General features: G+C 39.9%; 2 protein-coding genes across 3 annotated transcripts; one reads left to right on the top strand and one right to left on the bottom strand.

Moving 5' to 3' along the window:
- Positions 1 to 208: 208 nt before the first annotated feature.
- LOC126751472 (uncharacterized) lies at positions 209 to 11,142 on the bottom strand. 2 transcript variants are annotated; one of them, XM_050461763.1, is made up of 7 exons: positions 7,328 to 11,142; positions 5,442 to 7,089; positions 5,074 to 5,379; positions 4,658 to 5,001; positions 4,390 to 4,603; positions 4,013 to 4,301; positions 209 to 3,032 (listed from the first exon to the last, which is right to left on the bottom strand). In XM_050461763.1, exons 1-7 carry the CDS (start codon positions 10,994 to 10,996, stop codon positions 2,849 to 2,851), a joined length of 6,654 nt encoding a protein of 2,217 aa, XP_050317720.1. In that variant the 5' UTR covers positions 10,997 to 11,142; the 3' UTR covers positions 209 to 2,848. The 2 variants fall into 2 exon arrangements, with proteins under 2 accessions (XP_050317720.1, XP_050317721.1); XM_050461764.1 differs by having other exon boundaries at positions 4,390 to 4,600.
- A 13,064-nt stretch (positions 11,143 to 24,206) lies between these two features.
- Positions 24,207 to 26,925, top strand: LOC126751476 (neprilysin-1-like). Its single transcript, XM_050461779.1, has one exon. The coding sequence runs from the start codon at positions 24,358 to 24,360 to the stop codon at positions 26,572 to 26,574; it is 2,217 nt and encodes a 738-aa protein (XP_050317736.1). The 5' UTR covers positions 24,207 to 24,357; the 3' UTR covers positions 26,575 to 26,925.
- Positions 26,926 to 27,316: the final 391 nt, after the last annotated feature.

Here is a 27,316-nt window from a genome sequence, read left to right as displayed (position 1 = left end):
AGTCATGGAATTTACATCAAGAACTTTTGTTAAATTTCCTGTATTACTTCCCTACAAATGCCAATAGGTAATCAAATTAAATTTCTTTTCAATTCAAACACCATTAACCAGTGCATTGTAACTTTTGCAATAATGCTGAAATATGCATATATGTATGTATGTATGTATCTGCATATGCATAGTGCTAAATAATTTTATATACTTAATATTTCTCCAGTTATCTCTTTTCTTCCTCTGATTTGTTATTTTAAATATATTTGTATATATGTATATGATACTCCATGTTAACAGTAATTTACGTAATGTATTTCCGCACAAACCAACGACTTCAAATCTTTTCAATGCAAAGATCGTTAGCTGCGTGCTTTACACCTTCAATGTAATGATTCAAAGATACATAAGTTCTTATGTACAGTTTATTTATCGTGACGACTCATAATATCATCGGAAACTTCAATCAATTTTCAGTTTGTGTAACTTACGGGAAAAAGGGGTTTAAATAAAGACTATGTATAAGTACGACTATGACTGTATTATATATGTATGTATGTGGTATACCGCGCATGTAGCCTTTTATCTGCAATATTTTAGTTTGCTTTGGAAAATGTGTTTATAGAAAAATAGTAATGCATTTGCGTCTATATGTATATGTATATATAAATATAATACTATTGTATAATTATTAAAGACGAAAATTAAGTGTGATGAATCTGGCAGGAGGAAAAGGCGATGCTACCAAATGTAGGGAAAGACAGAAATAGAAATTTAGACTATGATCCAAACTAGCTTTAATGTCTCAAAAAATGCCTTATTGCTCCTTTAGAAGATTTGCTATATCTCACGAGGAAGATTCATTCGTCTACCTATCGCTTCAACACATCGCTATTAGCGTTTTAAAATTTTACAGTAAGCTAGTCAGATTTATAATCTACAATTTACAACGGTTAATTAACGAAGGCAAATAGCAAATTTATTTCGCATACAATTTTATCCCAAAGGGTGTTCACTGTAAGCAAAAAGCAACGTGGAAAAACTACTAAGGGGTATTAGAATATAATAGAACAAATTTGTTTGGAGTTTCGAATTATTATTGCAATATACATATATGTATATAGAAATATGTTTGTATGTTTTATATATTCGTACATTTCTTTGGTTGGGGTTTTCCTAATTTGAAGTGTGATAGAAATTCTGATGCAATATGTAAAGAGCATCCGCCATGATGGCTTGGAGCTGGAATTTGTCTGTTGAAAAACCTAACCAATTGTGAATATAGAAGTTAGTACTTGCATTTAATCCGTGATTCGTGACCGTGAAGGAATATTGACATTTTGATATTAAAAGACAAATAATTTACAATAGTCTCCTAAATTGTAAAATACAAAACATTCGTAATAACGAAACCAATCATAATAAGGGGATCCTGAAATTAAATATATTTTAAAATCCAGTGAAATAGTAAACGACAAAACAGAGATGTGTTTAACTCATGGTCGTAGTTTTAATCGAATATGCATGTATTTCCGCTCCATTTTTTAATTTATATGTCGCTGTTTCATTCCTAATAATAAATTTAAGTTCACATTATATCCCAAATTAGTGGTACTTATACAGAAAAAGCCCTTACAACCACCCCAAAATTTACATAATATTCCTTTGAAGGTGTTAAAAATTAAAAAAACGGGATTATATCTAAATATTGCTAATTTATTTATTAGGAGATCAAAAATAAAATGTATTATGCTTCAGGGTAGAACATGCAAGCGCTTGAATTATTTTCGAACCTTCTTTAGTGAAAGTATAATTTTTATTTAACTAATGATAAATACAAAAATACATTTTATAAAGAAAAACCAGGAAAAATATAAAAAAAAACCACGCATTATATTAACATTCCGTATTACGGGATTTCTGCAATTTTGGGCTTTGATTTTATTGGATATGGGTATACAAAAATATAGAATATAATAAATAAATAGGTTTCGGATAATTTCCACAACATAAAAGTGAAGGTGCGCAATATAATTTTTTTTATCAACCCTGTAATGTTTGATGTTTTACATATTTTGTATACATTAAATACGAATATTGCTTCCTAAGAGAAGTTCAGTTGTGTTTTCGCAGGCCTCTAAATTCTTCGACATTTCGATAAACTCAGTGTATAATAATTTTAATTATTTCTAGTTAATTAATTATATGTAAAATCCAATTTTCGAAATTCCGTTGATATTGGTTCCTTTACATTTACTTTTATTTCGTTTTTAAATACACTTAAACTTTATGATTTCTCGTGTGCAACTTTATTTTAAAGATTACCTGTTTATCAGTGCATAAAATTCTAGTGTCTATTATGCTTCATCAACTCATGTATGTAGGTATGTATGTAATTTTTGTTTGCCACAAAAATGCGGTGAGTTTGTTTAAAATGTAACAGTAAACTACATAGTACATTCGATTTAAATTGTCCAATAATTTAATGTGCCCGTGTCTCGATTTCCACCTAAATTCCTTATTTTTCGGTTTTTTAGTCTAAAACTAGTGCATGTCTATATGTATGAATGTATGTAATGTAAAATAGTCGTTTAACTTATGCATTGGAAAATAATATAGAATTTATATCGTTAAATTGTTTACTTAGAAGCAAGAATAAACATAAATAAATTACAACTTAACTCCAAATTAAACAATAAATTATCACAAATAAAATCGTAATCGCTCATACTTAATTAAAGGAAATACATTCTTGACTAATTATCGATTCAAACTTCTCTAATTATGCTTGCCAGTGCAGTTAACTGTTTACATGCAAACTTAACGTATAAAATGCTTTAGCATCGCAGTCAGCAATTTACATTTGGCTTTCCTTGCGCCACTGAAATGTGCCCGATTTCACGCCGATGCTTGAGGATCCCTGATTGCTGTTTGAGGAGAGCATGTTGTTGGTGCGCCGTATTAGTTGAGCGGCAGAATCAAAGCGGCTCCGAATTAGACGCATTGCTGGATTTGTAGTGATTCCGCTGCGTTTGCTTTTGCTGCAAAGGAGAAGACATCAATTAAGCACACAGTAATATATGTACACTCAGTCCTTTTTTTACACGATTTTTGGTTCTGCCACTAATCGCGTAAAAAAAAATCGCGTAAAAATGGTTAGTTTTCCAATATTAACTGACGAATTGGATCCGAATATAAAAAATATCGCGTATAACATAATATACGCGCAAAAAAATATTCAAAAACAATACAATAAGTTTCAAATTTCAGACTTATGATTTATTCATTCATAACAAACTAAAAAATAAAAAACAAAAACCATATATAAAACAGAAGAAAATAGAAAATAGGTAGATTTATTGAAAAAACCGTTGAATGCTGTTTAATCACTGTCATTATCCGTAGTTTAAATTATTCTTAGCCGCTTATTTTGATGGCCGGCACTGAGATCACTAGAATTTGTACCAGAATCAATAGTAAGAGCTATGGATTGATGTTCTGATTTCTTAGCATTTCCGACTGAGTTTTGTACCATATGTAAATTCAGTTAATTTTGTTTGAATGCTTCTTTTTGGACCCAATAAATTCCGATGTAGTTCTTTATATCTTAACATGCAGAGACTCAATTCTTTTTGAAAAATTCGTGCACGTTCGGCATCAGTATCATTTGCTACAAAATAATTTTCCAATTCTGCTGCAAGTTTAAGATCAAGCAAAAAACGAAAAAAAGCAATCGCGTTAAAGTGAGAAATTCGCGTAAAAAAAGGAATTTGCGCTGCAAAAATAACCGCGTTAAAGTGAAATAGCGTAAAAAGAGGTCGCGTAAAAAAAGGACTGAGTGTATATACAAATGTTCATAAATCGAACTAATACATTTAAATGACGGCCTCCAAATTGAAAAAAACTCTCAGCAAATATAATATATAGTAGTCTTTAAAACTTAACTAACACTGCCAGCAAATTCAAGTAAATTATATACAAATATAAACGCAATATTTAAACCCGTTATCGCTGCTCTTACCTAGATGAGCTGGGCTGGGTTTCCTTTAAATTTCCCAGAATTATACGCATATGTGTATCTCGGGCGAAATGATTATCTGGTAGTACTGATTTGCCACCAGAACTACTGTTCTTGCCGTGATTGCCCAGAGAACTGCCCGACGCGGCGGTGATTTCATCGAATGCATTCAGCGACGGTAGCTGACCGGGTGAGCTCAGTTCACTGCTGGGCGAATGCGGTGGTGTCGCATACAGTGGTGACATGCATTCCATATCATATAGATCAGCCTCATTGGCACCGATACCAGAAACTGAAAGTAGCAAAATATAAATGAATAAAATTAATGAATGAGCAGCATAAACTCGAATGCCTTGATGTATTATGTAATGCGATCGTACCAAATTGATGCTCGTTGAGATCGGGCAGCAACTGTGAATGCCGATGTGAATGATGCGCTTTCGATTGTTGTTGCATTGCGCCGACTGCGTTGGAAGATGTTGAGGCGGCGCCATGCTTTGAATTGATGATGGGCGCATTTTGCACGAAGGGATTGTTACGCGAGTTGAGTTTGGTTTGCCGTTGCAGTTGTTGTGTGAACGTAAGCGGCGCCTGCTAAAGTGAACGATTTATTAATTGTGTTTCTGGTTACTACTATGTCGCACTTACATCATTGCTGCTACCTGTCGATTGACTAGAAATTACGCTTTTTCGCTTGTGTAAGCTGCTCGTATCCGACTGCATTGTGTTCTGATAGAAATTGTTGGAGCTGTGTGTCGACGTCGATGCATTCAGTATGTTAGATGGCACTTGCATGTTGTTATTGTTGTTCATACTGTTATTTACTGTGGCCGTGGTCGCCGCCGAGCAGACTGAGGGAGCGGAGGCGTGCGGCGGGTACGGTGGAGCACCCAGCCCTATGCTTTGATGAGCAGGTAACGCTGGTGGTTGATCGGGGGAGCGCAGCATGCTCGGGTGGAATTTGGCTGGCTCGACTAGATTATTGGAATCACCTGACGGAAGCAGAAGTCAAATGTGGAAATAATTATAAATGGAAAAAATTTGCAATTTGAGTGTATGTTTACTTTTCGTGAAGTTTTCGAAAATCTTCAGTATGTTTGTGCGATTTGATTTGGCTGCCAATTTAATTGGTGTACGTCCGCAATGGTCTGACTTGTACGGATTGGCACCGTACTTCAGTAAAGCAATCACACATTTTTCGTGTCCTTCCTGTGCAGAGATGCCCAAAGCCGTTGCTCCTTGTTTGCATGCGTGGTCCGCTATTGCGCCAAAGTAAAGCAGTATACTCATGACATCATGATTGCCTTGCCAGGCGCACGAATGCAAGGGTGTGCGCGCTTCTAGGTCCATTGCGTTGACATCAGCGTTACCTTAAAAGTTTGAAGAGGATCATAGAATATTTTCATTTATATCTTTCGTCAGAGGTTCTCACCCATTGTTATAAGCATCTTAACCATTTCGGCGTGCCCCTGCCACGCTGCTACATGCAAAGCTGTGCGTCCCTCGCTATCCGGTATATTCACATCTACGTTGGTCACTTCCAGCAGGTACTTAACTATATCCAGTTTATTTTCTAATGCTAGTATGTAAAGTGTGGTGCGTGAGTCTGCGTCCTTGGCGTTCACATCGCAGCAGAATTTCAGCAAATACTGTAATGTCTCAAGGTGACCCTCCAAGCAAGCGAGACGGAATGCTGTCTTGCCATCGTGTGCCTTTTGGTCTACGAATGTCGAATGTATTTCGAGTAAAATTTGTACGCACTTAGTCCGACCTTCTTGTGCGGCGAGATGCAGCGCAGTCTTTCCTTCATTGTCGCACTCGTCTATCTTAGCGCCCGACTCTAGCAGCTGAAGACATACTTCATGGAAACCCTCGAATGCTGCATAGTGTAGCGGGGTCCAGCCGGCATTGTCGCGATGTGTTTCGTCTAGTCCACGATCTAGTAATTGTCTTACGGTCTCGACATTGCCTTGTGCTGAGGCAATACTAAGTACGGTGCGTCCCTCTGAGTCCATACAGTCGATGCCACAGCCCCAAAAGAGAAGTAATTTTACAACGTTGGCATGTCCGGCAGTGCAGGCGGCCCAAAGTGGTGTACGACCCATGAAATCAGCTAGATCAGGATCCGCACCATTTTCAAGCAAAAGCTCGCACACCTCGGCATTGCCTTCGAAAGAACTCACAAGAAGTGGCGACATGCCGTCATTGTCCAGCTGGTCAGTGTTGGCACCGTGTTCCAATAAGGTCGATATAACCTTGCTATAGCCTGACGAACCACAGAGCGCAGCTACACAAAGTGCGCTACGTCCATCTAAATCCAGATGATTAACATTAGCACCATTTTCCAGTAGGATTTCAACAATATCATAATGCCCCATGTAAGACGCGGCGATCAAAGAGGTGCGACCCTGCCTATCCACAGAATTCACATCTGCACCAGATTCGATAAGTATTTTTAAAATGTCTTCGTGTCCACTCCAAGCAGCTGCTCGCAGTGCAGTACGGCCCTCCTTATCGGCTAGATCAATTTTACATGCGGGATGTGAGATCAGGAGCTTTACAACCTCTGTATGACCACCCCACGAGGCTGAACGCAAAGGTGTCCAGCCATCTCTATCAGCGTGATTCACATCGACGCGCTTCATTCGACCAGTGCCATCGTTGCAGGGTTGAGAGAAGCTCAACAACAATTTAACAACCTCTAAATGTCCGTTGCGCGCGGCAATATTCAAAGCTGTCTGTCCATTGTAGTCCTCAATTTCGAGATCGATGGGTCCTTTACATGCGTTCAATGCACGCTCGAGCAGCTGATGATTGCCATCGTTAGCCAAGATGTGTATGAGTGCCTTGCCTTTGTGCAATTCAATTCGATTGGAGTCGGAAAGTTGGTGCAGCGTGCTAGAAGCATTCTCATCTTGACTCTCGTGGTGTGGCTCGCTCTTCTCCGATGGGCTGGTTGGGCGTTGAGTTTCCAATATGCATGACTTCTCGCTTGATATCAACAGGTCAGCCAGCTCAAAGTCTATATTTTGTGATTTCTCCGACAGCTCGGGAGACATGAGCGATGATTCGCACGAGTTCTGAAAGGAAGAAAAAGAGAATACACGGTAAAAATTCATGAACATATCGAAATTGTTCAAATCGAAAATGAGAATCAGATGGCAATATTCCCAAAACCAAATAAGCTTTCGGGATATTATTGAAATATTCCTGACTATCAAATGAATTAAAAAATGTTTGGGTAATATTTTAGATTGGGTTAGATTATCAAATTGTGAAATATATATGTGAGTTCTAGAGATTATTTTATCGACTTACCTGTGCTTCAGCATTATTAATTCCGGTTTCAATTAACAGCTTAAGAATCTTCGCATCTGTAGGTAAGCTCGGCTTGAAGAAATCACATAAGAATTGCGAAAACTCGTCAGTTAATTCGCTACTAAGGAATTTCTCAATCATGTTGCGTGTCTTAGGTAGAAAGTTTGGGTCGTGCTTGAAATCGTTTTCGCATTGCGAACAGCAGTTCAAGTGATTCGTGTAGAATGCATCATTCAAATTCAGTCGTGATTCGAGTAACATGAGTATTATATCCAAATTAACATTGCGACTGGTGAGATATTCGCCCGACTTGATGAGATGATATACAAATTTCCGAACATTATTTGCGCACAATGTGTCGGCTACCAGCAAATAGTACATTGAGACCATTACGTGACCTTCGTTAACGTCACAAATGAATTTTTTCGTAGCGAACTTAACGTCGACCAACCAGTCGGAGAAGGAATTGTGGAATATCCGCAGTCGCTGCTGATCCGCATCGTAAGCGACAATGTTTTTCATGAGATGTAAACGCTTTTCGAATTCCTCCGTATCGATGACGTAATTGTGTGTACGTAGGCAATTAAAGAGGAAAAGTTTATCGACGTAACCAGATGAAGCGAGCAGCACATTTAGCAGTGGCCGTATTTTCATGTATTGCTTTTTGTTGAACGACTTCTGACAAATGTACAAATACAAGCCGTTCAGTGTGCATGGTATCAATTTGATCTCACGAAAACTAAAGAAGTTCTCTTTTATACCATTCAATACTTTCTCCAAATACAATATACAACCATTCGATTTGATATATAATTGGTGAAGTGACTCTATTATCTCCTTTGTGAGCATAATACTGTCTTTAAAGTCCGAGTTTAGCCTATTAATTATGTACTCCTGGACATCTTTCACAACATGCGACTTGCGTAAGTCATCCAAAGTGATCTTCTTAAAACCTGTAAACATCCGTGTGATCTGTTTAGTTTGCTTTTTGGTGGTACACACCAGAAAGAGCCACTTAGGGAAGAGGTGTATGTGATTGGATAATAATTCCGCAACGTTGCGACTCTTGTGACTGGTCGACATGCCTCTTCCACCCTTCAAAGTGGTGATCAAATTTCCCTCATTTATATAGTTTTCATCGATGGAATCGATCAGCAGCAAAAGTGCTGTTTTGGGCGGGGTAAGCTCGAGTAGCGGGAATAGCAATGCCTTTTTAAAGCATTCATCAGGATTTTTCTCAATGCTATCGACATTCAAACACTCCAGTATTTCTGGGTTTGAGAGCAACATTTCATAGTAACCATCTGCGATTACTGTCCGGCAACTTTTCGGCTTGGGTAGTGGCGGTGGTAGCGTGTTCATATTATCGTTTGCGCCGCTGGGATGTATATAGTTGTCTTTTATTTCGCGATCGTTAAGCTTTTCGAATTCAATTAGATTTTCGCAATTTTCTTTGTCTTCTTCATTGATGTTCTCTTTTTCAAATGCGTTCTTACATTCCTTGAGATCTTCTTGAAGATTTTTATCTGCCTCGGGCTTGTCTTCATCGTCTTCATCACGATCGGATTTCAGATTCTCTTCGATGGCTTTATTGCCATCAACATTGTCCTCATTAATAGCAGCTTCTATCTCATTTTTGAGATCTTCGCTAATCATATCAGCAATATCCTCACCACCCCCATGTTGAATAGCTGTACCACCAGTACTTGGTGTTAGAACTGCTGTCACTTTAACTGGTGAGGCAACAGCACTTGAACGGCCGAGTTTCACTGGTATCTTTGATTTCTTGCCTGGGCTACATTTGGTCGATGTTGAAGGCGAGCTTTTCTCCTTTTCTGGATCGGCGCGTTTCCCTTTTTCTGTATCGTTGTCTTTATCTTCGTTGCGATCTTTAGCATTACTTTTGTTACCCGTCGAAGGAGGATGCGTGCCATAATTGTTGTATTTCTTATTGTCATCGATTGCGGAATGTTCTTCAGCAGCAGAAGGTTCGGATTTTTGTCGCATAATACAGGCATTGCCGGACTTTTTGTTGTTAGTCGAAGTACGTCTTTGTTGAAAATGCTCTGGTTTGTCGATGTCACAGCTATTGGCGCCACGCCGGAGTTCAGCAATTAAAATATCCTCAACATTTTCGTCCAGCGTAATATTGTTCATTGCCTCATCCAGTTTTGACTCTTGCTGTTGGGCCTCCTCCTGCAGAAAGGAAAAGCCTTCATCAATTACGCGCTGACATTCATCCTTTGCGATTAATGAAGAATGGCTTAATACTTGTAGTACTATTTTACGCATAAATAGAGAAAGGCTGTGACATTCCGGGTTCTGTGATTCGATCAGATAGCACCCAAGTAATTTGCGATTCAGGATGCCTTTTGTGCCAGAGTTGCCATTCATAATTGCTTGACAGATCGAAGTTTTACCTGAGCCATTCGAGCCCAATACGAGGCAACCGTTATACGTAGAGCTGGATATTGCTGCTGCTTTGGCACGAGCCGCCATAAAACCACCAGCGGCTTCGGCTTTGCCTACTGCCCCAGTACTGAGCAGACCGGGCATATTCTTCTTGCCTGCGGTGCGCTGTTCCAAGCATAGCGCTATCTTTTTCAGCACCCATTCCCGGTGTATGTACACTGGTTGTCCGCTTCGCGTAGTGAGAGTCTGACTTTGAGAACCACATGACGATGCAATGCCGCTAACTTCCTTATCAGGCGAAAGCTTTTTCTGCATTAAAACCTCTAAATTATCCGCAGTTTCGGTTAACACCGATTCACTAGTATCTGCAGTGACACTCATACTGTGGTCTTCATTCCCCTCAGCATTGGAGTCTACCTTGTTACGCGTTGCTTCGATGGTGAAATTCTGTTGCACTAAATTGGCAAAGTGTTCCTCTCGAGCCAAATTCGAAAAGCTGGCGTTGGGACAGTCCCGGCTAGATACCTCTAGCTTTTTCTGCAACTGTGTAGTGTCCTTGAGAAAATTAAGTATACGCCGATCCTCCAGTTGATGACTGGGAGTGTTCGAGTTGGGAAGCGGCGGCAATGAGGCAGGTTGATTCGTGTAATGCGAACCACCAACTAATGCGCTCGACGAGCAACCATCCACGGCCATGTCATCATCGAGATCGGTTACTGGAATGGCATTGCCATTTCGACTGCATAGCCGAGTTAGGTCTTTTGAGTTTAGTTGCTTGTACTCCATGAGATTGGACAATTTGGCATCGTGTGTATCATGGGTGTCGTGATTGCTGCCACTCGCATGCAAACGTGCACCCGAACTGTTGAAGCGCAAGCGTTCGCCGCTTTTGTAACGGTCCGATTTGCGCAATGGTGTGGCGTAGAGCATCTCTTTGGACATATTAGTGGCGGCATAATGCCGATTGTTCGACTGCTGTTGCAGCGTTAGCGGCGACGGCTGTTGTTTGTTGTTGCTCAAGCCGGTAGAGTTAGTGTGCGGATTGGAGTTAGCTGCATTCTGATTGCTTATATTGTTCAATAGTAGCTGCTGAGAGAGCGGGTTATTGGCCACCGCTGCAGCGACGGCATTATTTGTGTTCGATTGGGCAGACTTTTGTTGTTGGATTTTGCGTACAGCATCATTGTACATAGCCTGACAAGGTAAGTTTTCGTAGATGTCGTTGCGTAGATTATCATTATCTGGATGCTTCGACATCTTCGTGATAGCGGATTGGTAGAGGTTCGTGGGAGGGATTTTGTTTCACTTTCATACACTCAACTTAATGAGACTATTTAGATTGGGCGAATAAATTCATTTCAACAACTCGTTCAACCTTTCGCTCCGCCACTCGTTTTTGAACTCTGAAATTAATAAAGAAGGATTTTACTAATTTTTTTTTCTATTTGCAAAATGTATTCTATATATTTTACATTTTTATATTTTTAATTATGTATTTTAATATGAAGTTTTAGAAATACGTTTATATAGCGGAAACCAGTAAGGAAGGGCTGTTCTTAGTTTTTTTTTACTACATTCTGTTTTTACAAACTATTTATATAAAAATCAAGCTTACTAACGAAAATAGGATTCAGAGATCTTTCGCCGCGTCTGTACTTCGGAGCGTGCGCGCACCGACTGGATTCGGTAAAGGGCGTTCCTCTCTCTCGGAAATCTGCGACATAGACGTTTGATATAATCAAGCAGGATTACCCAGATGTTGTTTTAGCAAGAAGTTGTGTGTTTCGGTGGCACCAGGCCTTTTCGGAGGGCTGGGAAGAGTACGCTGATGAATGAGCAAATCCAAAGTGAAAACGATGCTAATTGTCTTTTTTGACATCAAAGTCATCATCCACCATGAATTTGTTCCTCCTGGATAAACCGTCAACGTCAAGATTTACGTGGAAGTCCTCAAGAGACTCAAAGGAAGGATCAATCGAGTCCGACAAGACATCGCAGACGATTGGAAGGTTAGGGATAGTATTTAACCAAAGCCTTTCTCTACCATCTTATTTGTGAAATTTAATGCTTCTGACATATTTATTTGGCGAAATATCGCAGGCTGTAGGCACCAAAAAGAACCACGTGATTCCAATTTGGGTATGAGAAAGTTGTCGGCCTGATGGAATTGCGTTTGCTCACACGAGCATTATTTGCAGATCTCCACGTACTTTTTAGACTGGCTGAAGAAGTTCAAGCATCGCTTGGTCCAGTGTGTCGAGTTTAAAGAGACATAAATTGCCTTCAATCTCAATTAAATGCCACTAAATGGCCTTCATATATCTGCCCTCAAATATTCCTCTTCATGCTACTTTACTGTTTCCTATAAGAACGGACTACTTTCAGTTAATTTTGTCGTTCCTCAACGTTCAACGCCGTAAAGCTGACACCAAAGAAAATTAACGAAAATTGTGTCAGACATGATTGGGTGGTGCTTTGCCATATTTCATGGGTATCTACTTGTATGTATGTATGTGTCTTATTTACATTGAACACTGTTAGTACATCGAGGAAGACCGCTGATTCGCTTACATAAACTTGCAAAATATATATAATAAATTAGGGACATTAGCGTGAAAAGCACTTAAGATGGTCCTTGTTAATGGCAGAGAAGGTGTTAAGTAATAATGACGATAACACTAATAATGAGTTAATAATGGGAGCACTTTTCCTTGGTGAGCTAATAATATTGACTTCAGTTGAAAGGCAAGTTGGGTTAATTAGCAGAATATGGATTAAAGTAATTTAAATAAGAAACACATTAGTGTTAGGTTTAGGAAAAATCGTGAGAGACATTTTTCTGAGATATATGAAACGATAGATTTTTTTAAAGTAGTTGAAAGCAAGATTTTACTTTTTCTATTTGATTAAAAGGAAGAAATAGAAAAATATAAGTCTAAGGACCTCTCCCTTACAATTAAGAGCTCATACTTGGAGAGACGAAAAAAAATATATTCTAACACTAGCACACATACCCACAAATGCAAATAGGTACATATTTTTACTAATTGAACACAAAATTTTTATACTTGATACTCATGAAGAATGATTGTTATAAAATTAAGAAATAAACGATAAACGATTTAGTCGGAGTGGATATACTTGAAAAAAACTCGGATGAAATGTTTATTCTGGCACTCGTGGCTTTGAAATTCTTGTATTTTTATTTTCCTTAGAAGACTTGAGCTTATATCAACCGGCAAATTCCAAGTTTCTATAAATGGTCGGTTCAAAAGGTACCTGAAAGCAAGAAAATCATCATCACACCTCTGCGAAAAGTTTCATGAGGCTTTAGGGTTCGAAATTAGGAAAAGTGTGAAGCCCGGTAAACATGTTGGCTGATTTTGATATACCACGATGTACCATTGTACCCCATAATTGTTTTCGATTTTTTTATTGTCTTATTAAATTTTAAAACACCTGCAGAATATTGACCGAAATTTTCAAGTTGATCCGTGTAATAGTTTCGGAGATACAGACTTGAGAACTTGCGCGCTCGAGGCTAGCTAGGCTAAGTGCGCCGTTTTTAAACACGTTTTTCTAAACGCTGTGTTTTTGAAGTTGGCTGGCAAGATTTCTCGAGAACTACGCAACTGATCTTCATGAAATTTTACACAGGTCTTTGAGATACAATTCTTAAAGACTTGGACGAAGGATTTTTTTAAGTATTTTTTTTTTCACTTTAGATGATCCTATAAGGAGGTATCCTGCCAACGCGGGCGCATCTTTTTTCCGAGAGGTCACCGGGAGAGCCGAGATTGAAATATTTTTTCCCAAAAATTTCAGAATTTTTTTGTTAATAGTGTATGATTGTAACAATAAAAGATTCTTATAAAATATATCATTTTTTATCCGATAAAAAAAATTGTTGAAAAAGGCTGTTTTTTACCCGAGGAAACCCATGTAACCCGTTAAGATCAGAAATATTCTGAGATAAATGACTAGACGATAAAAATCATTCATTGTGTAACAGAAATGGTTATTTTGAGACTCTCACATTCTAGAATAAGTTTGGCATAACTGTAACACTGGCATGCATAACTCTGCTAATGACAACAATACAATGAGTATAAATATTTTCGGTGCTTATTTACTTACTCTGGTACATAAACACTCACATACATACATATAGTATACATATATAACACACATATGTGTGCCACTTATGCTACTCTGTAAGTCCATAGCAGTGGCTTACGAATTTGTATATTTGACGATTTTTAAATCCTCATCAATTTTATGAGCATTGTCAATATCCTCATCAATCATTCAATTCATTACGTGCACTTGTAACTCGGCAAATGGCGTACACACATCCGACATCCGACAACAATAGCTGTAAATATGGCACACACGAATGCACTAGCATTGAAGGATTCAGTGAAATAAAAACTATAATCCACAGGCAATCGACAATGACGAGACGATGTAAAACATTTGCATTCAGATTAAGCAAAAAATGAATTTAGCAAATAAAGCGAAATGCGACAGCAGGACACAGAGCGCAGGGTATTACGCACACACAGACACGTGTATGTTTATGCCTGTGTAAATACAAATATAACCCATATTTTCGCATTTTATTACCAAATACACGAGTAACAACAAACGCTTGCCTGCCAGCGCTGACATATCGGAAAACTAACAATATGCGCTGACAACGCACTGCCAGGGAGCGGAGGAGTGCTAGAGTTGAATTTGAAAACGGATGCTAGTGGATGCGGATGCCTCTGTGCCTACATATATGTACATACATACATACTACATATGTGTACTGTATATGGCTGTGTGTGTGTCGAGGATTTGCTGTTGTACGAACGCGTCATACAGGCGTTCCACTGAGGCATGGGGCAGAGACGTCAAGTGTATGGGTGTGGCTGCACAAGCGAGCATAATTTGCGTAGGTTAGTTGGCGCGCGCGCCGGGCGTAGGTGCGGTGGTGCGGAGGTGTGGTTATGTGAGCGTGTGTGCGCGTGGCTGTTTATGTCACAGGATGTTGCAGTGAAGCGCCAAATAATGGCACATGACTTCAGAGAAGCGTTGTCGCCCACCCGGCATATACCACACGTGCCCTCCGGCTGCCGCCCGTCCTGGAGCTGTTGTTTGTCAAAGAATGTCAATATGTTTGTCGCATAAAAAGCAACTACACAAAAATGCCAGAAAATCGAATGAAAAGGAAAGCAAAAGCTGAAGCACGAAGGCACAACTGCCAACCATACAGCGGCAGGATAGGTGCGCACAGACAAGGGTGTACGAATAAAGGGAGCACAAGGGGTTTGACGCGTCACTTAAAACGGTTGCTGCTTGTACGTAACCAAGTGTATTAGTAGTGCGTATGTATGTGTGTGTGAATTTGTAAATAAGCGAATGAATGGATGAATGAATGAAATGTAGGGTAACAACTTGACATGTGGAAACCCCATAAAACGACACGGCAGACAACAACTGGCGGGAGTAAGCGGCAAATGTAAACACAAACAGCACAACACGCGCTCATTCGCATACAACGGCACGCACAACCGATAGTCGTGCTGCTGCTCGGGTTTGTGCCAGCCACTGCAGTTGTTTGTCTACATTAGGTGCATTTACTTTGCTTCCATTGCGAAATTTACGAACCATATCCACTTCTACCACATTCACACAGAGGTGTGTGTGTGTGTGTGCGTCAGCATTGAGCATAACTGGCATGAAATAGCAGCTGAATGGGTGGATAGCAAGAGTGGGCGGCGGGCGCGGCTGCGGCGGGGTGTGTGCGAGCTAAAATGCAAATATTCTCGGAAATGCAAATAGTAATGCGCATATTAAAATGCCAACGCGTGCAATAAAAATACAATTTCCTCGCATCCACATGCGCATAAATGCTTGCAAGTGGAATATGTGGCCGCAAGCCGGCGCGTGTGAGTGTCAAACGCAACTCAGTTGACATCGGACGCATTTCATTGCGCTCATTATGAGACTATTATTTGCTTGATTTCTCTTGAGATTGCATTTGAGTTTGTGCAACGTCACATACTCCATAAACATACACAGCGCACATAAAAGAGCTAATAAAATGCTTTCTGGGTTAAATATTGCAGAGACCGAGAAAAATTGAAGAACGCGTCTGAAATCTTTATATTAGGTGATAATCAGCGGACTTGAGTAGTAAATAATAATTCTGAATATTTCGACAGTCCTTCTAGCCATGGGTACAGTGCGTATACGTAACTTCACATGCTGGACTAATGGTGCTTGAGTGCTGAGTATGAAATCACTGGGAGAAGCCAATATTCTATGCATATGTATGTCGTACCAATCAGAAATATTGTCGGAACATTGGCATAGCTTGCCAATCGGGATTTCGGAATTTGCCTGGCTCACGATTTGAACCATCGAAACGCTCTGAAATGCATATTTATATTCTGGTATCGCATACTTCTACTCAGAATATAAGAAAAATACATGTACGTGTTTACACATTTTTATATAGGGTGTTTTAGGGGGTTACATGGGTTTCGCCGGGTAAAAAACAGCATTTTTTCAACACTTTTATCTGATCAAAATAGAATTTAGACAAGTAAAAAAAAAACTAAATTGCAGAGACCGAGGCTTTCACACTGGTTGTGCGCCTTATATCAAAATAAAAGTTCTTTGTCTCCAAAAACACCCGTTACCAAATAAGTCAAACAATGTGTATTATCTCCTCGTGCGCAAAACAAATGCATAAAACAAGGATACGTCAGCTGCCAGAAGCCTGAAGCTATCGCTCGGCTCAACACACACACTCTTCATATGGCGACACGTGCTGTATGTGGAGCATATCCTCACTTCTACTTCTTTGTGTTACACAAAAAATCTTTCCCTGATGAGTACCATGTGACTGGCCGCTTGCATCTTTCCGCCATATCCACCATGACAGCGTTTATTGCCATCCTTGGAAACTTCATTATCATAGCACGGTTATCGTCACACTCATTATCAGCGAGAGGATAACTATTTGCAGGTAAGCTCTTGTGTGTAATTGTTTACTGGGAAGCGGTGGTGTTGGTGCACTCGTTATTTTTTAAGTCATCAGTAGCATCATCAAAAAAGCAAAAAAATGCCAGCATCATCTATGAACATGTCGTGACAATGCATACGTAAACATTAGAGGCTTAAGGCGCATTCCTTTTTTTGTTAGTAGTGCTGCAGTATGACAGGGAAATCGCGTCGGAAGCAGTGACACAAATGGCGGGCGAACATTAAATGGGCGTTCGGGAGCACCATGCTCTGCTTGTATTTGTGTGAGAATTACTGAATAAGAATGAAATCGTGAAACACTGCAACACCGCTGCGCTACAATTCGTGGAATATGTATTCACTGAAATTTGGGCTCCACACTTCTTTACGCGAGTTTGTGAAACACTGTGACTTTTATTATCTTTGAATATTATACAATAATATTTGCTACCGCTTTAGTTTTGTGAATAGCCAAATGTTACTGTAATATATTGAAAAAATTGTGAAATTTTGGAGAAATCGACTTTTTGTATGAACACTTGAACCCTTTGGAAATAATATAATAAAATTTCAAAACGCTATCTCAAATGGTTCTTGAGTTACAGCCACTCAGTTCAATCAGTAAGTTTTAAATGCATTTTTCTCAAAACAGCTGCAGTGATAAATTGACCTTTTGTATGTCAGTGTTACGGAGAATATTTTCTAGTTTAACGAGATTTTCTTATTTTTATGCTGCACGGAGAAAGCCGGAATCACAGCAGCAATGGAGAATCTATTTTTTAGTGCCGTCGTATAACTCAAAAATATTACATTTTTGTACTCTCGCAACAAAGTTGCTAAGGAGAGTATTATAGTTTTGTTCACATAACGGTTGTTTGTAAGTCCTAAAACTAAAAGAGTCAGATATAGGGTTATATATACCAAAGTGATCAGGGTGACGAGTAGAGTCGAAATCCGGATGTCTGTCTGTCCGTCCGTCCGTGCAAGCTGTAACTTGGGTAAAAATTGAGATGTCATGATGAAACTTGGTACACGTTTTTATTGGCTCCATAAGAAGGTTAAGTTCGAAGATGGGCCAAATCGGCCCACTGTCACGCCCACAAAATGGCGAAAACCGAAAACCTATAAAGTGTCATAACTAAGCCATAAATAAAGATATTAAAGTGAAATTTGGCACAAAGGATCGCATTAGGGAGGGGCATATTTGGACGTAATTTTTTTGGAAAAGTGGGCGTGGCCCCGCGCCCTACTAAGTTTTTTGTACATATCGCGAAAACTACTACAGCTATGTCAACCAAACTCTATAGAGTCGTTTCTTTCAGGCATTTCCATATACAGTTCAAAAATGGAAGAAATCGGATAATAACCACGCCCACCTCCCATACAAAGGTTATGTTGAAAATCACTAAAAGTGCGTTAACCGACTAACAAAAAACGTCAGAAACACTAAATTTTACGGAAGAAATTGCAAAAGGAAGCTGCACCCAAGCTTTTTTTTTAAATTGAAAATGGGCGTGGCGTCGCCCACTTATGGACCAAAAACCATATCTCAGGAACTACTCCACCGATTTCCATGAAATTCGGTATGTAATATTTTCTTAACACCCTGATGACATGTACGAAATATGGGTGAAATCGGTTCACACCCACTCCTTCTTCCAATATAACGCTATTTTGAATTCCATCTGATGCCTTCTCTGTATAATATATACATTAGGAACCAATGATGATAGCGGAATAAAACTTTACACAAATACGGTATTTGAAAAATATGTAAATGACGGATAATGAAATCTCGATTATCACTTTATCATGCGAGAGTATAAAATGTTCGGTGACACCCGAACTTAGCCCTTCCTTACTTGTTTTTACAAACATTTCTCTTATATAAATTTAACCTGAATATTACAATCGACGTAGTGGGTTTTTTTAAACTCCCACTAATCGAAATTTTTATATAATTTGTATATAAGTTGTCTCACTAGGTGTGCTCCTAAGAAGTAATCAATTCGGTTCAAAATCAATTCGGAACATAGAATTGGAGCTGGAAAACATTTTTCATAAAAGTATTTTTTGACATTTCATTTTCAGGTACACCAATCTTTTGATTTAACAAGATTAGCTACCACAAAAGTGGGTTTATTAAAGTCTCATTAACTTAAATAAGAGGATTTGAATGTTTTACTGTATACACTTAAAGCAACATCACGAGAGTGACCTTGATAGAGGGATGTGGAACAAAAAAACAAAAACAAATAGAAATGATTTGTTGATAATAAATGCTGCAAATCTGACAGCGATGATGACAACCGTTAGGCCAGCTGCACTTCACTAGAGAAATAAACTCGTCGTGGTAGCGGACGCTTTCATGATAAGTTGACACGCATTCGCATTGTCGATTATTGAAGTGATTTTACTTTATCTGCGGCAATATCTATTCATTTAATACTCGACTTTTCACTTCAAGTCTTCCGCTATTCTCAGTTTCACAATCGGTTTGCTTTACTCATGCTGCACTGCCTACCGAGCCAACAGCATCGGCCGATAATGCTAGCCAATCTCAACTGTAGTCAAGTGCACTTGGACACTAGTGGCACTAGTGCTGTTGTTGTTGAATCCGATGTTGTCTTTTTTCTCGTTGGCGGAGATCATCGCCAGCAAGCTGCTGGTTGAAGTGGTGCGTGCGGAGGTGTTGTACTTTGCCTTGAACTTAGAAATTAAAAAAAAAGAAAAAAACTGTGTAGTGATTTGATGTTTTTTGTTGCTGTTGTTGTAGCATTTGTACTCGCTTTGGTTGCTGGCGGTGTTATTGACACTGATTGGATTAGGTTTGTTGAGTTTGAAGTGCGCTCAATTCAAATTGCACACAAATTGTGTATTGACGTTAGAAACTTCCCTTTAATTATATTTAGCCCGTATTTACTTTGCTCTGCGCTTGCTGTAAGCAAAGAGTAAATCGTATGTACTACCATATACATGTGTACATAGACTGAAAAATTAAACAACTCTCAAGTGCACTTTCGGATGACGAGGCTCTTGTAGTTGTCGAGTGTTATTTAAACTTGAGAGTTGCAATAGTTTAATTGAGTGCTCAATGGCACTTAAATATATATGTATATATCCGAGCATACCACATAATATAACTGAAATATGTGATTATGTACATGTTTACCCAGAAGTGCTGCAATTATGTTGTTGGTAAATTCTAAGCACAAACTATCACATAGTTTATACCTTCCCACCAAAACTATACAGCCTTGGCCAAAAGTATGGGCCGGCCACACGGTTAGGTGAAATAGGGAAAACAAAGTGAATTCTTTGCAAATATCTAGCTCGAATATAAAATAATAACAAACCGTCTGAAATACAACAAAGCGGCGAAAACAATGAACTGCCGGCCGAGTTATTCAAATATGGCGACGAAGAACTCATAAGGAGCATGCATCAGGTTCTTTGTAGAATATGGTCAGACGAAGCATGTTCGATGATTGGAATTTAAGGGGCTATACCAGTGTCACGCATGAAAAATTAGGCGATTTTCTTTGAGCGTAATAAGGTATATTTTCAGCTATATTTTAAGATTTTTTTTTACAAAAATTTTGAAAAATAACGGAGTTATGGGCTGTCTTCGGAGGTGCCAAAAAAAAGTGCCCCAACTGCTGGCATGTTTCCGACCGAATGAGTAGCTGAAACAAAAAAAATCAAAAAGCTTATTAAACTTAAAGATATTTCCTATACAATGACCTACGATCTTCAAAAATTAAGAAAATGACGAATTTTTGTAAAAAAAATCGTTTGTTTAGGTAAAAAATGGTTGTTTTTTAATGACAAATTGACAATTTTCAACCAATCAAAAAGATCGTAGGTCATTGTATAGTAAATGCATTCAAAAATACCTAGTTTTAAATTGAAGTCGATCGGTCAATTTCTCGTTGATTTATGACGCCAGAAATTTTGAAAAATGTCATTTCCGCTGCTATCCAATAAGTATTCAAGATACGACCTTCCCGATTTCACAGGATATTTATGGAAATATAAGCTATAGAAAACGCAAATAATTTTTTTTTTTTAAGTGTCACACTGGTATGTGTGCTCTGCCCAATCCACAAAAAGGGAGACCGCACAATCTGCACTAACTACCATAGAATAAGCCTCTTCAACAGCGCATATAAGGTTCTATCGAGCGTATTGTGTGAAAGATTAAAACCCACCGCTTCAACAAACTGGATCTTATCAGTGTGACTTTAGACCTGGAAAATCTATAATTGACCAGATATTCACCATGCGTCAAATCTTGGAAAAAGAGGATCGACACTTATGTACTGCTTCCTCGTCGATTTGCTGCTTTTGGAAGCTGCCTTTATGCCGCTATTTCTGAATTTGGCATTCCTGCAAAACTAATACCTCTGTGTAAACTAGCGTCGAGCAATACCAAAAGCTTCGTCAGGATCGGGAAGGACCTTTCCGAGCCGTTCGATACCAAACGAGGTTTCAGACAAGGTGACCCCCTATCGTGCGTCTTCTTCAATCTACTGCTGGAGAAAATAATTCGAGCTGCGGAACTTAATCGGGCAGGTACAATCTTCTATAAGAATGTACAGCAGATATAGATATCATTGCCCTCTACATCCGCGCCGTTAGTTATTTTTTCTCCAGACTGGATAAGGAAGCAAGCAAGAGAATCTGGCAGTGAATGAGGGCAAGACGAAATATCTCCTATCATCACACAAACAGTCGTCGCACGCGCTACTAGGCTTCCACGTTACTGTTAATAGTCATAATTTCGAAGTCGTGAATAATTTCGTCCATCTTGGAACCAGTGCCTCGAAATCCAACGCAGAATATCTTGCCATGAGTTGCTACTTCGGTCTGAGTAGGCAATTGAGAAGTTAAGTCCTCTCTCGACGAACATAGACCAAATTGTACAAGTCCTGTTTAATGGTGCACAGGATTGAACGATGACAACAACTGATGAGTCGACGTTCTGAGTTTTCGAGAGAAAAGTTCTGCGAAAGATTTATGGTCCTCTGCGTGTTGGCCATGGCGAATACTGCATTCGATGGAACGCTGAGCTGTACAAGACATTGACATAGTTCAGCGAATTAAAAGACAGTGGCTACGCTGGCTAGGTCATGTCGTCCGAATGGATGAAAACACCCCAGCTCTGAAAGTATTCGACGCAGTACCCGCCGGGGGAAGCAGAGGAAGACCTCCACTTCGTTGCAAAGAACAACGACTGGCGCGCTGTTGTTAACTCGGCTATAATCGCGTAAGCGGTGTCTACGCCAATTAAGAAGAAAAAGAAGAATGGAAACAACAAAGTTTTTTCGGTACTATTCGGTATACGAAGAGGTGTTTGATACATTTCTTGCGGTTCAGATCTTGGGTAAAGTAAGCGTCAACGAACTTTCTAACAATAAAGAACTTATAAGAAGAAGATGTATAATAATGAAAGCTGCCTTGCTTTTGACTGCGATTAAACCAATTAAAACAAGTAAGGAAGGGCTAAGTTCGGGTGTCACCGAACATTTTATACTCTCGCATGATAAAGTGATAATCGAGATTTCATTATCCGTCATTTACATATTTTTCAAATACCGTATTTGTGTAAAGTTTTATTCTGCTATCATCATTGGTTCCTAATGTATATATTATACAGAGAAGGCATCAGATGGAATTCAAAATAGCGTTATATTGGAAGAAGGAGTGGGTGTGAACCGATTTCACCCATATTTCGTACATGTCATCAGGGTGTTAAGAAAATATTATATACCGAATTTCATTGAAATCGGTGGAGTAGTTCCTGAGATATGGTTTTTGGTTCATAAGTGGGCGACGCCACGCCCATTTTCAATTTCTAAAAAAAGCCTGGGTTTAGCTTTCTTCTGCCATTTCTTTTGTAAAATTTAGTGTTTCTGACGTGTTTTGTTAGTCGGTTAAGGCACTTTTAGTGATTTTCAACATAACCTTTGTATGGGAGGTGGGCGTGGTTATTATCCGATTTCTTCCATTTTCAAACTGTATATGGAAATGCCTGAGGGAAACGACTCTGTAGAGTTTGGTTGACATAGCTATAGTAAATTCCGAGATATGTATAAAAAACTTAGTAGGGGGCGGGGCCACGCCCACTTTTCCAAAAAAATTACGTCCAAATATGCCCCTTCCTAATGCGATCCTTTGTGCCAAATTTCACTTTAATATCTTTATTTATGGCTTAGTTATGACACTTTATAGGTTTTCGGTTTTCGCCATTTTGTGGGCGTGGCAGTTGGCCGATTTTGCCCATCTTCGAACTTAGCCTTTTTATGGAGCCAAGAAATACGTGTACCAACTTTCATCGTGATATCTCAATTTTTACTCAAGTTACAGCTTGCACGGACGTACGGAAAGACGGACGGACGGACAGACAGACATCCGGATTTCAACTCTACTCGCCACCCTGATCACTTTGGTATACATAACCCTATATCTGACTCTTTTAGTTTTAGGACTTACAAACAACCGTTATGTGAACAAAACTATAATACTCTCTTTGGCAACTTTGTTGCGAGAGTATAAATATGGTAGTACTAGAGGTACAGCCGAGGTTCGGTTTATAGTTATTTATTACAATATTTCAGATTTTATCTCGGTTGGGCGTTGAACTTACGACTCATTCAAAAACTAGTCGCTCATTAAAAGCGGCTTATTACATAATATATTTAGATATCATTTAAAGTGTTATTAAAATGCCGAAAATATTTTTTCATTTCCGCAAACCATTTGCGAATGTTAGAAAATGCATTTTAGCTGATCTCCAACACAAATTCCGAGTTAAACAAACAAGACACCACCTCACAAAATATGTATGTATATATAACATCATTGACAGATCGTTAATCAAAAATGTTTATACATTTCTGGGTTACACAGTTTTGCGATGGAATTATGAAGAGTGATTCACGCCAAGCAGAATTAACAACTGATATGCACACAGACGTCTTAAAAGACTGACATTTATAAACCAAAGACGAAGAAGGCAAGAGGCGGCATTAAAATAAATATAAAAAGCTGTAAACATTTTTATGTGGCTGCAGGCATACAGCAACTACAGATATCAGATAATCAGATCAACGTGAAATGCCAACGCCGCGCGGAAGAGTTGTCGAAATGACGTTATGGAAGCTTGACGCGCCGACAATGTCAGGAAAGATGTACGCGCTTTGGACACACGCACACATATACATACATATATGGGCGCAGCTGGCGCTTTCTCTATAGATGCAAGAACAAAAAGAAAATATTTATTTGTGCATGTATGACTGTGACTCGGACGATTGCTCTTAAGCCTGATAAATCCATACGAGGAAGAGTCAGAACGATTTGGAATGAGAGAAATGCCACCGACGGCACCGATGCCCCTGGAACGCCACCAGAAAAAGCTGCTAAAACCGCGCATCGCCGAGATCATTCAGTTCAGTAGAGAACAAAGAGTGGCATTGACACGAAGTGTTGCTGTGCGTTCCCATAAAAGCAGGGAGTAATTTCATTTGTGCATTGATACTTAAGAACCGTTGAGATAACCGCGTCGCGCTGCAGTGCAAATACGCAATTGCCACAAAATGCTGCGCGCGCATTATTTCCTTTTTGTTTACGGAATTTTTATAATAACATATATATTTGCCGTATCTTCAACGAGTGCTGCCTTGGAAGATATAGACGAGAATTACGTGAAACAGCTGCTGGGCAATTTGAATACGAGCGTTGATCCGTGTGAAGATTTTTATGCGTTCGCATGTGGCAATTGGGCGCAACACTACGACAATGATGCCTATGTGGATGTGCCCGGCTATATGGACTACGAAGTGAATAAGCAATTGCTGAGCGCGCTGCTTGCCGACAGAGCAGCAAATAAGAGCGGCATAGCGCAGCAGGCCTGGCATTACTATGGGTCGTGTGTGGATCTAAATGCGCCCGCTTTGAACACCTTTCTGCGTTACGTGCAACAGGCTTTACACTTTGAATGGCCTATATTGCGTGCTGACTGGCAGCGACCTTGGCAGAATGCCACACACTTCGATTGGCTGCGCGTTGTTGGTGACTTGCGCGCTTATGGACTCAATGGCATTTTCATAACGCAGGATGTCAATGTGCGCTTCGCCAATGCAACGCAGTACCTCTTAGAGTTGCACGCGCAGCAGCCGCCGGCTGTGGCGTCACCCTCACTGGTTCTGCGGCAAAAGGATATTGAAGACATATTTATTAATTTTGGTTTGACAGAGCCGGAGGCTCGGAATGTCAGTGCGGGTGTCATTGCGCTGGATGAGTCGTTGAATGACGCCTTAAGCACTCTCACATTGCCGCCTTCAAGCAGTTCAAATGTCAGCGAAGCAAATGTAACGCGCGCAAACTTCACGAGCTTGGAGATGAATGTGAACGATTTGATAGAGTTGGTGCCGGAAATCGATTGGCGCAGGTATCTGCTACATACGCTCGGCCGCGAAGTGGACTTGGAGCAACAGCTGCTGCAAACCTACTCCTACGATTTGCCCTACTTTCGCAAATTGCCCGCGCTACTTGCTGCACACTCGAACGAAACGATCGCCTACTATATAATGCTGAAGTTCATGTATCAATTGAGCGGCGATTTGCCAACTGGAATGTCGGATGTGCAGAAATCCACGCATTGCATGCGCCTTTTGCGTGGTTATATGCCACTGGCAGCCAATTACTTGTACGAGGAGCATTATTACAAGCTTAGACGCGTGGCGAGTGACGCCGCGTTGCATCGTATATTCAACAAGTTGCGCGGCAACTTCGCTCAGCTGGTCGCTGCCAATGCTCTACAGCTGAACGCCGCTGAGCGTGCCTACATACTCGCCGAACTGGACGGAATGCAGCTACGCATAGGCAATGTGCCACACGGGGCGGCGAACTTGACATCTGAAGTCGAGAAATATTATGCGGATTTAAATATGAGCTCCAGCGACTTTTACGGCAATCATTTACAGCTTATCCATAGCAGTGTACGACGCATGCAGACGAGGCTGTTGAATGTGCCACGTGCGGCAAATGCGACGCAGCAACTGATCTACGAGCATAATTTCGAGACATCGAGCTCTTCATCGCCGGTTAAGATCTTTGACAACGTGGTGCTCGTGCCATATGGGTATTTACAGTTGCCGCTTTTCGATCACCGATTGGATGCTTTGTTTCAATATTCACTGTTTGGTTTCATTCTTGCGCACGAGATTATGCACGCTTACGACCTCTTTCACATTGTCTACGATCAGCATGGTAACTTTAATGAGTTGGGTTTGGATGTGGCGCAACATTATTGGAGCTTCATCAACTGCACGCGGCAAACGGAGTTAAATGACGTGCTCTCCGAGAATATGGCCGATGTGGCGGGCTTACGTGTGGCGTATCAAACCTACTTCGGCCCGGACGAGATTAGCGCAGCTGCAGACCAGCCTCACAATATTACTGCAGATGTACCAAAAGCTGACTCGCGCGTTGAAAATGGCTCTGCTACGCAAAGTCAACAACAACCTGTCATCGGTGATAATGAAATCCCTAATAGCTTCGCAAATTCCTCACCCCGCCTATGGCTCGGTAATTTCACGCGCCCGCAGCTGTTCTTCATCAACTCGGTGCAGTTTTTATGCGCCAACATGCCGCGCATCGATGGGCTGAATGTGCAACCGGTGCACTTGGGCCATGACATGCATGACGTGCGCGTGCGACGCAATTGGTTGAATTTGGAGCATTTTGCGGCCGCTTTTCAGTGTGCACGTGACACGCCGATGAACCCGACCGAGAAATGCCGCTGGTGGTGAGCTACGTAGCGAGTGCACGAATGGTGCGACTGTCCTCCGGCGGGGTTTATTGTTCGAAAGCGGATTATTTCTTTCTACTTGTAACAGTTATATTCTACTTTATACTTAATTTATGATTGTGCAGTGCTTTCTTTCTGTGAAATGTCAACAATTTTTGCTTACAAATAACCATGACGTCTGCAATATTTAAATGTAGCTCTTGACCGCTTCTTATAATGTCTTAATGCATGAGTAAAAATATCTTGAAGACTTACCTTTTGAGGTGGCGACTTCTTTTCTCGGTACTCGGCGATTATTTCTGGAAATTAAAGAAGGGTCACAAATTAAAATACTCGAAAAGTACTAAATTCTTTAAAGATACGAGTATAACAAAAATATATGTTCTATGTATGTATGTGTGTCGAAATATAAACGAAAAAAATTAAAATGTAGTCTTATTCATACCGAAATGAAAGTTTGTTGAAACTTATAATTGGAATACCATTTTCGGAAGTGGCGGTGAACGCAATGGATGTCGAAAATGGAATTTTGTTTGGATGGCCGTAAGATAAATCGTATAGAAGATATATGCTACTATGAGCAAAGTAATCTTCCTTGGCCACCATACACTTGTGCCAACGTTTTTTCCAATCTTCGAAACAGTTGTGAAAGTCAATTTCTGGAATAGTCTGTGATTCACGTTTAAAGTCTTCAATTGACTCAAAACGTTTTTCCAGGAGCGGAATGAGTTTGAGTTTGCGTT

The sequence above is a fragment of the Bactrocera neohumeralis genome, chromosome 2 (assembly GCF_024586455.1).
Source record: "Bactrocera neohumeralis isolate Rockhampton chromosome 2, APGP_CSIRO_Bneo_wtdbg2-racon-allhic-juicebox.fasta_v2, whole genome shotgun sequence".
NCBI lineage: Eukaryota > Metazoa > Arthropoda > Insecta > Diptera > Tephritidae > Bactrocera > Bactrocera neohumeralis.
Note: the sequence above shows the minus strand (reverse complement) of the source record. Positions and strands in the feature narration are given on the sequence as shown.